At 34.5% G+C, this 16012-nt stretch overlaps 1 protein-coding gene across 1 annotated transcript in view; it reads left to right on the top strand.

Moving 5' to 3' along the window:
• Nucleotides 1-16012, top strand: part of TMOD1 (tropomodulin 1) — a 116656-nt gene that overhangs the window by 98687 nt on the left and 1957 nt on the right. The window contains exons 8-9 of the mRNA XM_051995685.1: nt 1149-1292; nt 5629-5773. Of these exons, the coding sequence (XP_051851645.1) occupies nt 1149-1292; nt 5629-5773 (289 nt within the window). The remainder of the gene's footprint in view (nt 1-1148; nt 1293-5628; nt 5774-16012) is intronic.

The following is a 16012-nucleotide window of genomic DNA, read 5'->3' as shown; positions in this document are numbered from 1 at the left end:
GGAATTATAAAAGTAATCAACCCAGAACCCATACTTTAGTTGGAGGCCTTGTAAAATAGTTTTGTCAAGGAAACTAAAGGGATTCTTGTTTTTGATTCAGACTAGAATCACAAACTAGATGACTTCTAGCCTTCTTCCAGCTCTGACATCCAATGATTCTGAATTGCTCAGATAATTGAGGAAAAAATGGGTTTGAGGATGGAATTCTCCAAACTGGATGGCTATGCTGATATGAACCATCAGAGACTTTGCATGGTTCCCCTTTGGAGGTGTAGAACTGGCTGATTCCTAGACAAACACTAGAATTTTAGTGATGAAATATTTTCACTGGTGGATTGATCTTGCTTTTGTTGGCCACTTTTCTTATAGAGGGATAGCAAGAAAATATAACCAAACTTATACTAGATTTTCAAAAGGAAAATCTGCCAGCATTGATCTGTTTGTCCTGGACAGAGCATATCAATTTGGGGAAATCTAGCATTTCAAACATGGAGAAATCATTGATTTGGACTTGTGCTTATAATTTCTGAAAGTTATATTTTCTAGCTAAGACTTTCTTACCCAATGAAACTTTACTTCAACCAGTTAGTAATAATTTTGTTTTCTTGGGATGCACTGATGATTATCTCAGAACCCAACAGACTAAATCCCTTTGAATACCCTGTGATCTAGGTTTTTACTATTCCTGGTCAGCAGCTTTGCTTTCTTCTCTTTTTTCAACCAGTGCAAAATAGGGTTGTGGGCAAGGGGAGAGATATGTTCCCCACTCTCATTTCTTTCTTGTAAAAAAAAAAAAAACAATCAAGCAGTTAACAAATATTTATTAAGCACTTGTTCTGCCAGACATTGTGTTAAGAGCTAAGGCTACCATAAAATGACACGCCTCTTCCTTCTCCCCAATACCCAGTGTAGGAAAATTCTTCTGTGAAATTCATCTCATCTGGAATGTGGAAGGGACAAGGATTAAGAGAAATCGGGCTTCATGTAGGCATTTTAGACTCTGTTCCTCAGCATGTTTATGCTAGTAAGCCATGCTATTTGCAAAATGTGTTCCAGTTTTCAGGATGATTGAGAAAAGTTTTCAGATCTTTGCAAAGATAATTGATGTGGCTTAGTGTATATACATCATTTCTTTTTTCTGATTGAAGGCACTAGCTGAAATGCTAAAGGTTAATGCTGTGTTGAAGAGCCTCAATGTGGAATCAAACTTCATTTCTGGATCTGGAATCCTGTCCCTAGTAGAAGCCCTTCAGCATAATACTTCATTGATGGAATTAAAAATTGACAACCAGGTAAGATGAGCATCATCTCCATTCTTTTGAGTTTTAGAACTAGTTGGGACTTCAGAAACAATTTACAAATGAGGAAAGGCCCAGAGAGCTAAATAGACAATTGTACAATAAGCTAGTTGCTTAAAAGATGTTTCCCTTTTTCAGTTCTCCATGTTGCCAATACTTTCCAGTATTTCTTAATTCAGCCTAAATATTTCCCTACCTTTCTGTATCTTTTACTGGTTTTATTTTCCTATGTGTTACTGACTAAAATATTAATCTTTAGTTATCTATATTTTTATTTATTCACCTATTCATTCACTTATTTATTTGCTTATTTATATATTTAGGTCTGAACCAATGTTTTCATTGATATAGGGAAGTTCTGGCATGGGAACTTTTTTTAGCAATGCAGATAGGTAACTCCTTTGCAATTTAGAGCCTTTGAGGGTTGCCTAGAGATAGGCAGAGAAAGATAAAATGATTCATTCAATGTTCTATAGCAATATGCATGAAACACACTCCAGACTTATTTATGCCAAAGGTGGTCTTCTACCCTATATGGTAGATTACCTCTCAAGTTATTTTCTTGAATGCTTTAATTCAAGGATAACATTTAGTGTGACCTGTTTTGTTCTTTTCAATCTGTTTTTCCTTCATTCTTTTTTTTTTTTCAAACTCCTTAAAAGGTATTGATTATACGTTCACTTTCAAAATATGGTTCTTTCTTCCCATAAATCATTTCTTCTCTAATTGTAAAGCTCTTAGCACAATGTCTGGTGTACAGTAGGCACTATATAAAATTTAACATAGTTTTTATTGTTCTTATTCTTTGGGGTTATTTTTACATCAGTGCCAAGAAGTTTTTTGTCTTCATTATCCTTCAAAGAAGTTTCTTGTACAGTCTGATTTCTCTGCTATATCATTTCATCAATCATTCTTCTATCTCTAACTTTGCCCTCTGTTCTGAGCTATTCCTTCAGAGGCAGGAACAGGAGAACAGATGGAAGAAAGAATGTGTCAGAATTCACTAACAGTCATAGGGATGGACATTGGGATTGTGCTGAACAGATGTCCCAAGGGTGCCTGCAGAGAATCTCACATCTACATGGAATTAGGTGAAACTTGATATCCATTGGAGAAATATCCATCCATTTCTGCAACATTCATCTGTTGTTTTTAGCTCCTCTTCCAAATGACATCTATTTAAATACTTGGAGAAAACTCTTTTGCCCTCACCTAAATTTAAGTGGCTACTATGTGCAAGGCACTGGGTTTGTATCTTATAATTACAAAGACCAAAAAAAAAAAAAAATGATAAAGCAGTTCCTTACTTTCCACTAGTGTTTGAATATATATATATACACATAGATAGATAGATAGATAGATATGTAAACAAAGAACATTTTGGGATGGAGTAAGTACTTAATCAAGGAAGATTTCACATGAGAGATTGTATCTGAGCTGAGCTAAGGATTCTAAAGGGTCAAGATGTAGAGGGATTGAATTCCAGACTTGGTGCATTGACTATGCAAAGGAATGGAGATAGTTAGTGAAATGCTGAATTTAGGGAGCAGTTAATAGAGCAAGTTAGCTTGGAATGCTGAGTATGTGGAAGGGAGTCCTGCAATAACAGTTCTAGAAAGGAGCCAGATTGAAGTAGATAGCTAGGAGCCAGACTTTGTATGAGTTTAAACGGTAGCCTGAGGAGTTAATATTTTGTTCTAGAGCAGAGAAATGACAGGGTCAGATTTGTACCTAAAGAATAATATTTTAGAAACCGTGTGAAAGATGTATTAGGCAAGATCTGGAAGTGGAGAGAACAATTAAGATGTTATTTAGTAGTACAGTGAAGAAGAATGAGAGCTTTGTAAGAGCTCCATGTAAGAGCTCCAAACAGAATGCTATGCATGCAAACCAAAGGTTTGAGACAGACAAGATACAGATAGACAAGATTTGTTAACTGATTGGCTGTGGGAAGCCAGGAAGAAAGAAAGGTCAAGGGCAGCTCCAAGATTTTAAATATAAATGAGTGAAAAGAGCAATGATACCTTCAACATAAATAGGAAAGTTTATTGGAGGAAGGAGTTCAGAGCAGGGAGAAGAGGAAATAAAATTGGTTCCATTTTGAAAATATTTAGTTTGTGGTGCTAATAGGATCTCAAGAGCCGATAGGCAATTAAAATTGAGGATGTGGAGATCATGAGCAAAATTAAGGCTGGAGATAGTGATCTGGGAGTCATCTGCAGATAATCAATTTATTGGAGATAGTGAGGTCACTGAAAGAATTTGTAGAGAGAGAAGAGAGGCAAGGAAGGGCCTGAAATCTATCCAAATTCATGTTCCTTGTTTCTGTGACACAATCCATCTCATTCTTTGCTGTCTCCTTTTCTTTTTGCCTTCAATCTTCTCAACGTCAAGATCGTTTCCAATGATTCCCATCTTCTCATTTTGTGACCAAAGATTACCTTCTTAACTTCTTGTTTTTAGGACTCCTGACATTCCTTCTATAGACTAATGTGATACTTTTGCATTAATATTCCATTATCTGGTCTTGTTTTCATCTTTTATATGTGTATTTTTTTAAAAACTAAGTTGGTCAATTTTCTCTATGTATCTACATTGATCTTTTTGGGCAGATAACTCCCCTTTTTCCCTAAATAGAATTTTTGTTTGGATCTCCTGTATTTCATTCTTGAAAGTTTTCCACTTCTCTTTTGTTTGTCTCCTCAATAGAATTTTAGCTTTTAGGGTACTATCTATAAACCAACTCATTGTAAATTTGCTTTTCTTAACTCTAGGGCTAATTCTTACAAAGTATAAGATGTTGTGGTCATTTCTCCCTAAGGCTCCTATTATCTACTACATAACAAAATGAGTAGGATTGAGGTGGGGGGGAAGGAGTGTAACAAAGTGAAAAGAATGACTACTATAATACCTTAGGTGGATCTGAGGGATGACATACTAAATCAAATTTCTTATCTGGAGTCTAGAAAAAGAAGAGGGTATGAAAAAAGCTCTGTTTTTTCTTCTTTCTTGATATATTATATGTGTAGGATAGAACCAAGAACAAATCATCAACATCTGTCTGGATACCTGGAGGGGGAAAAATCTCTAATTGAAATTTCCAAAATTATAAAACAAATTCCAACTTTGACTCAACATATGTCAGAAAAGCCTCCAAGTCAGGGAAGAATTATAGGTAAAAGCTCAATTCTTTGTGCAAGTTTGTTTTAAATGTTAGAAATATATTGAGTAACATTTCTTCTTAATCAGCTTCTTCCTAAAGCAAGTTTCTTTGCTCCTCTCACAGATTTTATTTGACTCTCAGACCCTAACCATGTTATTCTACCTTCAATGTGATCATCACATGGTGGTAAAAGGGGAAGGTGTTATATTTTTTAGTGGTCAGTTTCTTTTATTGTGATATTAACTTTTCTGAACTAAACATTTCTGAGTGTGACTTGGACTTTTCTTAAATAATTGACACAGAAGGGGTACCACATTTTCACATTTCAGTCTTTTCTCAAACTAATGGGAAACATGCATTGTCTGTCAGGCCATCACAGTTCAGTGTCCATTTTTTATGGCACATTAAAGGCTTCTAGCAATTTAGATATGCAGCATTATGTGGACAGATCTTTGTTATTATGAATGCTTTGAAAGTCCCTCATCAGTGGCGCTAATAAATGACAGAGCAAGTTTTGCTGAGTATAAACTTTTGTTGATTTTCTGCCTATACTTCCAGTGAATCCACAATACTTTAAGTAGATCTTAATACTCAGATTATCTATGTCAAGGATTCTTAAGCATTTTTGTTCTTTTTTAATGGAATCATGGACCCCATTACTCATCTGATCTTGCCTATGAACTTCTCAGAATATTTTTAAATGTATAAAATAAAATACACAGGATTAAAAAAGAAATCAAAGATTAGTGAAAATAAAGATTTTCTATCTACAGACTCACTGAAGTCTATTCTGATTTACAGTCTTGAGAATTTTCATTTGATACCAGACCATTAGGAAAAATAACAGTCTGAAGGAGTCTTTTTAAATAACTTAATGATTATATTTCTTTATCTGTGAAAGCCTGAAATTTCAGAGTTAGGTCAGATCTACTGGACTCTGTTATCTTACACTGTTCCAGTTTCTGATTTGTTCCTATGAAGCAAAGAGAAAAACACCTAGTGTCTTTTGTCTATTTTCCTTACTCATCTTTGTTGGGATAACTTTTGACCTGTTGATACTGTTCAGTTGAGAAAAAGGGTGCTTAAACTATAGTTTGGGTCAGGGAATCAAATGGGAAATGCTCAATTCTCACACATTTTTTGCTTTTCTTTTTCTCTTTATCAAAGAGCCAGCCCCTGGGAAACAAGGTGGAAATGGAGATTGTGAGCATGTTGGAACAAAACACAACTCTCTTAAAATTTGGATATCATTTTACACAGCAAGGCCCTCGGCTTCGGGCTTCTAATGCCATGATGAATAATAATGACCTTGGTAAGTTAGCCAGTTCTATGAAATATTTTGAAGAACTGGAGAAAGATGACTCTAAATTTATTTTTTCTCAATAGCATTTTATTTTTCCAATTACATGTAAGTATAGTTTTCAACATTCATTTTTTTTGTTGTTGAGGCAATTGGGGTTAACTGACTTGCCCAGGGTTACACAGCTAGGTCACATTTGAATTTAGGTCCTCTTGACTTCAGGGCCAATCCAATGTGCTAGATGGCACTCAACATTCATTTTTATAAGACTTTAGCTTCTAATTTTTTTCTCCCTCCTGCCATTAAATTTCCTCTCTCCAAGATAGCAAGCAAGCTAATATAGATTATACACATAAAATCATTTAAAATATATTTCCATATTAGTCATGTTGTGAAAGAAAAATCAGAAAAAAAAAAGAAAAGGAGAAAAAAAGATGAAAATACTATATGTTTCAATCCATATTCCATCTCATTTATTTTCTCTCTGAATACAGATGGCATTTTCTATCTTAAATCTATTGGAATTGTCTTGGATCACAATATTACTGAGAAGAGCTAAATCTTCATAGTTGATCAACTTATAATCTTGCTATTTTTCTGCACAGTGTTCTCTTGGTTTTGCACACCTCACTCAACATCAGCTTATATAAGTCCAGGCTTTTCTGAAATCAGCCTGCTCATCATTTCTTATAGAACAATAATATTCCATTACATTCATATGCCATAAATTTTTCAGCCATTCTCTGATGGGTATCCACTCAAGTTCCAGCTCCTTGCCACTGCAAAAAGGGCTGCTACAAACATTTTTGCACATGTGGGTCCTTTTCTCTTTTTTCATGATTTCTTTGGGATACAGACCCATTGACTTGCCCAGGGTCACACAGCTAGTAAGTATCTGAGGTTAGATTCGAACTCAGGTCTTTTCTGACTCCAGATGCAATGCAGTCTTTGTACTATGGCATCTCCTAGCCTAGCTGTCTTAGATAGCTATGTGCAAAGTACTTGGCCTGCATTATCTAATGGGAACCTCAAATGATAGTGATTTGGGAAAGTTATTATAGGTACTTTTAAAAAATAACTTTTTATTTACAAAACATATGCATGGGTAATTTTTTCAACACTGACCCTTGCAAAACCTGTTCCAAATTTTCCTCTCCTTCCTCCCAACCTCCCCCCTAGATGGCAGGTATTCCTGTTAAATATGTTAAATCCAATATATGTATACATATGCTTATAGTTACCTTGCTGCAGAAGAAAAATTGGATATAGAAAGAAAAAAAAAAACAGAACTGAGAAGGAAAACAAAAATGTAAGCAAACAACAACAGAAAGAGTGAAAAAGCTATGTTGTGGTCCATACTCCATTCCCACAGTCCTCTCCCTGGGTGTAAATGGCTCTCTTCTTTACTAAACAAGTGGAACTGGTTTGAATCATCTCATTGTTGAAGACAACTATGTATAGATACTGTTAATCCCATTTTGCAGAGGAGAAACTTTAGTCTCAGGAACTCAAGTGACTTATTCATGATGACAGAGCTAGTAAGTGTTAAAGATGGAATTTGAACTCAGGGCTTCCAGACTTTAAGTCTAGCACACATCTGCAGACTCTCTAAGTTAAAATACTCTTAATACCTCTGGATGAATAAATGATCAAAAGCTACAATGTAAAGTTTGTCTTAGCTCCATCACTAGTTTGTTTTTGAAACTTTTTTTTTTTTTTGGACAAGGATAGAGTAGGGTGAAACAGACCTTGGTAATAGCTGTTGCACTAAAGAGACTTTTGACTATATTAGGGACTTTGAGTAGAATTAGATCTCATGAATAGAAACCATATGTGTGTCTTGAAATTTTTCACAAGTGCCAAATAGAGCTACAGTTTGTTGACTGGCCTATGGTTACTCATTATCTTACCAGATCAGCTCTGAGTAATAATGAGTGTGGAGGAGGCTAAGGTTGTGAATCTCATAGCAAAATTGGTCTCATCCCATGATTATTCCACAGGAAAATTAAAACATGCAGGAAAGAGTATTCCCAGTTATCCTAGAACAAAGATGCCCTAAGGGCAAGAAAGTTAGATTTAGCACTTATTAAGGAAATGTGATTTACCCTAGGTTAGATAGTGCAGTTGACAAAGCACCAGGCCTGGAGTCAGAAAGCCTTTTCTTTCTGAATTCAAAATCACTTAACCAACCCCATTTGCCTCAGTTTCCTCATTCATTTTACAGATGACAACTAGAGAAGATGACAAACTATTATCTCTGCCAAGAAAATCTCAAAGGAGGTCAGGAAGAATCAGGCATGATTGAACAACAACAAAAAATCTGCCAAACACTTTGTGTTAGATGTCATGAAATATGAAGATGTAGACAACAATCAGTATCAGTGGATTACAGATGGCGATTTTCAAACCATACGTAGAGTATATCTGTGGAATACTTGGTGCAGAATAGAACAATGAAGTAAAGATTTTGGGGGAAAGATATAAGCTTTTAGTTAGGTCTTAAAAGAAATGTTGGGGACAGGCTGATAAGAAATCAGAAGGTTTTTCAAGTGGGGGGGAGAAATGTTTGAGCAAAGGCTCAGAGGGAAAAGTAAACAAGATATTTATTTAAAAAGAACAATGAGGAGATTAGACTTAGTTGAAAAGGGCATCATTATCATCATCATCATTGGGGAGGAAGGAAAACAAAGGGAAACAAGACTTAAAATTTGAATATAAGCTCTAAAATTGGAAGTTTTTTTTTTTTTTTTTTTTTTTTGAGGTTTTTTGAGGTTATCCAGCCTAATGTGCTCATTTTAAAGATGAGGAAACTGATATCCAGAAAATGTAAGACACTAACTGAATGTCACACTGGATGTAAGTGATAGAGCTGGATCTCAAACCAAGTTCTCTGATTCCAGATCATGGAAAAAGAATCAGAAGAGATCATATAAGTCACTGAGTCCAATCTACTTGGATTAAACGAATCTTTACCATATGCAGCAAGTGGTTGTCTAGGGTTATCTAGGCTAAGTAGCTACTTCATAAATGCTTATTTTCTTTCTTCTCAAAAGCTACAATAAAATCTAGGCAAATTTTACAATATTTTTTGTATTTGTATTTACAATTTTACAATATTATCCTCATCTACTAGCAATAATTTTAACAAGGAAATGAAGTTAGTCTGGTTTGACTTGTATATTCTTTGTAATTACCATTTCCCTTTCTAGTTTTTCACCAGCTATTTCTTTAATTATCTGTTCTAGAATTTTCCTATAAATCTCAGGATTGTACCTAATGACCTATAATTTGCAGGGATTGTTTCCTGCACCTTTTTTTTTTTTTTAATGGACATATTTGTCCATTTCTGGGTCTATGGTATCTGTGTGTGTATATCTGTTTTTCTTGGTCTGTTTCTCTGTCGCTTTCTCGCTCTCTGCTTTCTGTCTGTCTCTGTGTCTGCTGTTTATCTGTCTTTTTCCCCCTCCCCCATGCTTTTCTCCCCTTTTTTTTCCCTCTCCCTTTTCCTCCCCTTCTTTCTCCTTCATTTTTTCAGGTTCTTTCAGATATCACTGAATATTCAGCCATGACATCTTCTAGTTCTTTTGATTATTTGGGTCAGCAGACTTGAATTCAGTAAAGGCAACTACTTGCTCTTTTACTTATCTTGGGTATTAACCGTTTACCTTCTACCATTTCCAGTGTAAAATTCATCCTTCTTGAGAGGGAAAACAGAAACAACAAGAGAAACTGATTTTTACTTTCTCTCGGTTATCATTTCATGAGGGCAGTAAAGTGGCACACTGAATAAGAGCACTGGGCTTGGAATCAGAAAGACTTAATCTTTCTGAGTTCAAATCTGACCTCAGACACTTATTAGTTATATGACTGAAAACTCACATAACTCTGTTTGCCTCAATTTCCTCATCTGTAAAATGAACTGGAGAAGGAAATGGCAAACTACTCCAGTATCTCTACCAAGAAACTCTAAATGGGTCATTAAAAATCAGACAGAACTGAACAACATCCACCATAATAAACACCCACCATTCTTTGATCCTCCTCCTTTTTCTCCCAAAATAACTAACATAAACACATATACACATACATATCCACACACACACACACACACACACACACACACACACACACACACAAGACCTATTTCCTATTTTATTGTCCTTATTTCTCTCCCCATCCCCACATGCTGTATCCCCATCTCAGCTCATTCTGAGCTTTAGAATTCCTGGGACCATTTTTACAGGAAGGTAACACACTCATGTTCATCCTCTTAAATTAACCTGACTTTGAATACACTTTCTGTATTTACTTTTTAAAATTTAAGTTGGCTGGTGAGTATTCTGTGTAACTATTGTTTCTTTAGACAAATTGCACTTTTTCTCAAGAGGTTTATTTTCCATCATCTCTCCAGCATACATCTGGATTGTTGAAATTTTCTCTCTCCACTATATCAAGTCTCTGGGCCAGGGTTTTTTTTTTTTTTTTTAACAGTTTCTCAGGCTATTTATCTGTTTTTTATTAATGTTTGGGGTGGTCTATAATATATGTTAGTGATTAAATCACTTATTTCTTCTTCCATTGGCCTTCATCTAAATGTGATAGTAGCATTATAGAAAAATCATACTTCCCCATTCTGATTCCTCACTATACTTTATTAACATGCTACCACTCCCTCCCTTCCTTTTTTTTTTAGTATACTATTTCTTTTAAAAATACTATGCTCACCTAGAACCATGGTCTAGTCATAGGTTTTATTTCACCAAGCCTCAGAGAGACATTTGAAACTATTCTTTTTATTTGTTTTGTTTTGTTTTGTTTTTTAGTAGCTCCATTTTTAAGGACTTTGAATACTGTGCACTCTTGGATATTTGAATCATCATTCTTCCTTCTTTACATTTACTTTCAATTTCATTTTTTCTTACTTACATTAACTCTCTCATTTTTCTTTTAGAATCTTGCTTCAGGTTGTGTTTCCTAATCTTCTTTACATCCTTCTTTTTATGTCCTCCTTAATCCTTTTATATCTTATTGAAAATACTTCTCTTTCAACTTAGAAGTAAAATATGGCCTGGAATTTTTATTTTTATATTTTAATTTTACAAAATTTTCCCCAAATTTCACAAATATTTTCTTCCCAAAGTCAACTTTTGACCTATTTCATTAATTCAAATTCCTATCAATCACTCATACAATTTTCTTCTCTCTCTTCTTTCCTGCCTTCTTAATTCAGTGCTTTTCCCATTATGTCTTAATTGCTTCTATGCAAACTTAATAAGGGGAATAGAATCTTGAAAACTGGATTTGGAATGTCCCAGGCAAATGTGTACAGCCCCACATTGTGGTTTTTCATATTTCATTGAAAAAGGAAATTTTAAAAATGCCTAAATGAATAAATTTCAAATTCAAAGTAGGTGTCAAATGTCAGGAAACCATGGCCACACTGTGGCTTTAAAATAAATATTTGTCCCTTCCAGCAAACTAATTTTTTTTTTTTTGCCATCCTCTTATAGTCTATAAACTTTTTCTTTCAACAATGGAATTCAACTAGAAAATATTCATTCTATTCTCATGCTGAAAACTACTCTCATGATATAAATGCTGGTTTAAAGAAAGGGAAATGTACTTAAATAGTTTCTTTGGAAATCTATGGGACTTATTCCAACAGCTCAGCTTAGTTGGAGGTTTTCCAAATGGAGGCATGTTTGTTGCTATTCTATTCAGCATGTGACCCTTGGCAAGAGAGATGAGATTGTGGAGTTAAATTTTTCTGAGCTTGAAGTATGGGTCACAGTAGGGAGGCTTTGGAAAACAGATTTGAGAATAAGATATTTTCATGAATCAAATATGGATACCATTAATTAAGTTTCAAATTTATATTATATTTTTATTCCCAAACACAGCTAGTAGTTTAGTCTCTATTGAACTCAAATCTTCTAACTCCAAGTCCAGACTTATTTCAAAAACTGTATAATATACAGCATCATCACAATTCTTGGGTTCCTGGATTCCAATTTTTCAAAAGTTAGTGTCTAAAAGATATTGAGGAGTTTTAATTTTCATTCTTTACTTAAAGGATGAACAACTTAAGGATAATTGAAACTGATAATTTGCTCCATAAGCACATTTGTCAAGTTGTCTAGCACTATAATATATATTTAGGCAAGTTCATAATACTTAATTCAGAATGATTAACTGTAACACAAGCGTTTACCCACATTGTTTCAATATGAATGTGAGAGGAGGCATGAAAAGGGACTCCCTGAATATCAGGTAGTAAAAAAGTAAATCTCAGAAATATTCCTGAGTTGAGGGTTTCATATGTTTTAAAAAATATGATTGGTTGGTTGCATATTACTATTCCTTATATGAATAAAGCAGAAGAAGATGATGGGCAAATGATACTTTTCTTGCTCTTTCTAGTACTTCATAAGGGAATGGGCTCAACATTACTGTCAATCTAGCATCATGATAATATTATGCTTAATAGTAAGAAATATCATTGATATAAAGATGTATCCATCTAGGCTTTATTTCAATGTTTATTTAAAATTCTTTTTTTGCCAAAGTGTGTCCTCTCTCTCCCTCCTGGTCTCTTGGTCACCTTCCTCTTCCTCCATCTTCTTTTTCTTCTCTCTGTCTCCATCTTTGCCTCTCTGTCGCCTCTTTCTCTCTGTGTTTGTCTCTGTCTCTGTTCCCCCTCTTTCTTCTCCATCTCCTCCTTTCTTCTTTTTTCCTCTTCTCCCTTATCCTCATTCTCCTTCTCCCTTTTCCCTTCTCCTAGTTAGGGAGGTAAAATAAGGTCTGTATTTCCACTCACAAAAGACATTTTCCTTGGGATACATGAAATCGACAAGTAGAACTACTAGTAAAATGATCACCCTAAAATATTTCAGCCTTTAAAATCTGCTGCTCCCTGAGGAAGGATTTGTAGCACTGTACAGTGCCATTATCCCTCTTAACATGTCTTTTTTTCTTTTAACCTTTTGATTGAATGACCTAGAAGATTTAGCACAAGTGTTTGTTCTCAAAATGTAGTCACACACTTTTTGCAGCCTGTGTGCATAGGCTGACAGGGAGCAACCAGGCACTATCCTGATAGACTATTTTCAACAGTGTTACTTCAGCTGCCTCTTGTGTTGTAACTATTTATAACTACATTAACTAGGTTTCTTATTCCCTAAAAATCTATCAGTAAAGACCTCTCTACTAAAAAATATAAATTAAAAAAAATCAAAATCAGAGCTACAAGTTTGAAAATTATATACTTATTGTGGAAAAGAACAGTAACAAGTTTAGATTCTCATCTGTGAAGGTCATTAATTCCCTCCAAAGGACACTAAGAATGTCTACTGATGGCATATTGCTTAGAACCCAGTTCTGTCATTTGTATTCTTCTATGATTTAAAAAAAAAAAAAGAACAGAGGGGGGATGGAGGAATAGAGATCTGAGTCATTGGAATGCAGTACTAAGATAAAGTGTGACATTTCTGCTAGAGAATTCTAAGAAAAGGGAAGCCAAAGATCTATTTTCTTTTCTTTCTGGATGGCAAAAACTGGGTGATGCTCTGAGGCATTCTGCAAAAATAGAAAATCCTTTGGTTTTCTGAAAAAGACAGTTCTTAGTTCTTGAACACCCTTCTACCATCCAGAGACTCTTCAGTCCTGGAAAAGGGGAGACTTTTAAGTTATTCACTGGATTATAGCTATAAACTTGAAACAAAAGAATGGCCCATTTTACCATCACAAATATGAGCTGAGAGGGTAGACCCTCAAAGTTACAAAGTTCAAAGTTTTGAACAGAAACCAAGCAGAAAACATACTCATTTTAAATCATCAAAACTCTGAAAATAAAGTACAAATTATAACAGCTATAAATTAATAGTACATTTTAAGTGAAATATTAGATGAGGGTGTGCATATATCAAAATTTAAAGCAAGAAAGGATGTTGTATTATTACCTAATGGACTTTGTTGATATGTGATTACTTGGTTGATAACTACTGTAGTGTCTGTCATTTGGCACTTAAGATGTCTTGAAATCATTCAGTCTGATGCTCATTTAGATGAGCACTTTCATTTAAATCAAAGTCATACTTTTGTGCTGATTAAACCACATCTGAAATGTGGAGCTGAATCTTAGGCATGACATATCAGAAAGGACACTGACAAACTGGATTGTAATTCAGAGGGAGAAGACTGATATGTTGAGAGGGCTTGATTAGTATATCAGAGAGGAAGAACTAGGAATGGCCAGCTTGGAACAGGGAATACTTAGCTGGGGAGTTGATGAGTGTCTTGAAGTATCTGAAAAATTGGCCCATGAAAGTGAATTGATTTTTGTTGTTTGGCCTTAGAAAGCAAATCTCCAACCTTAATATTGAAATTACAGAGGCATATCTTAGTTTTAGTTGGAAAACAATTTATCCTAATATCACAGTTCTCCAGAAACTGAATGTGTTATTTTGGAAGATAATTTAGTTCCTCATCACTAGGAGCCTTCAAAGATAAGTTGGATGACCGCTTACTCAGGATGTTACAGAGAGGGGAGATTTACTATTCAGGTATGGACTAGATCAAAACTTCTTGAACTATCAGTTGTTATCCTCTATGGGATCATGCAACTGAATGTGGGATCACAAAACTGATTTATTACTAGTAAATGTTTGATTTGTATATCTATTTTATATACTGGGATCACATTAGAATTTCTTGGGCAAAAAAGGATTGTGAATGAAAAAGTTTAAGAAGCCCTGAACTAGATGACTTCTCAGGTCCTTTCCAACTTTGTGGTCCTATGTTTCTATATAATTATCAGTCTGAAAGACTTTCTCACTAGATGGTACTATTCATGTGGAATGGGTATTTCAGTATTTTAAAAGACTGTAAATGAATGTTAGTATTCCCTATTCAGTTCCTTCACATTTTAGAAGATAGTTTTAAAAGGTGTTGTGCCAATTGTTTGACGAGCCTGTAAGTTCTTAGGGTAGGCCAATCATTAGGTGACAGGATCCATTTCCAGGCATTCATGAGTTTTATTGACTAATATGGTCTTTAAGAGATTAGAGCATAAATTAGATAGAGGGCATAAATTTTCCAGTTACTCATTCCAACCTTAAACTTAGAAACTACTCAAGAATTTGTCTATAATGTCCTTAGGATGACACCTTGTTCTCTTTAAGTCAGTTAAAGATTTGATCATGTTGCCTGACCTGAGAATTTCTTGCTTCAATGGTATAAAAAATATGCTGAAAATAGGTTTAAATGACATCCTTGGGAAATACAAACATTATAGCAAAGTCCTCTGGATAAGATCCAGTATAAATTTTCTTTATACTTATGAGGTCCTGCTTTTTGTGTAGAGCTGTAATCATAATGAGGGTAGATCCATTGATTTCCAGAAATTACAATCATTTAATTGCTGTTTTCATCCTTACCCTAAAAGCTATACACACTTGGTCCTAATGTTGATAATAACCACTGTTAGATGTCTGACATAATTATGCACACCAATATTTCTTATCTATATAGCAAACTGCATGAAAAAGTGAGAATTCATTTACATAGCTAGAGAAAAATAACTTATTTTATACCAGTGTTTTTAGCCATTATCTTTAGGATCTCCTTGTTTCCCTTATGCCTTCTTGAAGAACAGGGGTAGTCAAATTCTATATACTTATTGTTGATGATAAATCATTATATATAAGTAGAAATGGAGTTTCTACTCCTGTTTTACCTTAGTGATTATTTCAAGTGAATGTGTGAAAACTGATAGAAGGTCTCTTGCCAGGAAACCAGTATAAACCCATGAAAACAGAAGTGGACCAAATATGCTTCCAGGCCTTTAAATCCACTTACAAAGATCAAATGAAGGATAGGTAAAAATCCTAAACCACATCTTCTTGTATTCATAAAAGAGAAAAAAACTAAATAACAAAAAACAAACCCAATCCACTCTCAAGCTGGGGACAGTCAAGATTTAAAAAAAAAAAAATCTATAAAAGCTATTTAGTGGAGTCCATCTATTAGAGATTCCTTTACCCTAATACAACCGAGAATTAATTTCTTTAGAGAGAGATTTTTAAACAGTCCTATCAACAGGTTATTTTACATGTAATAAAAACCTATAGCAGGCCTATGAATTGAGAATTGACCTTCTTGGCATAGTGGTATATACTTGCATAACTATAGTTATGTACTCAGTTTGTAATTTTGCACCATGTTAAGATTCTTCTTGATCGCCGTCATCATTAA

The sequence above is a fragment of the Antechinus flavipes genome, chromosome 1 (assembly GCF_016432865.1).
Source record: "Antechinus flavipes isolate AdamAnt ecotype Samford, QLD, Australia chromosome 1, AdamAnt_v2, whole genome shotgun sequence".
Taxonomy (NCBI): domain Eukaryota; kingdom Metazoa; phylum Chordata; class Mammalia; order Dasyuromorphia; family Dasyuridae; genus Antechinus; species Antechinus flavipes.
The sequence above is the reverse complement of the archived record's forward strand: the minus strand, read 5'-3'. Positions and strand labels throughout refer to the sequence as shown.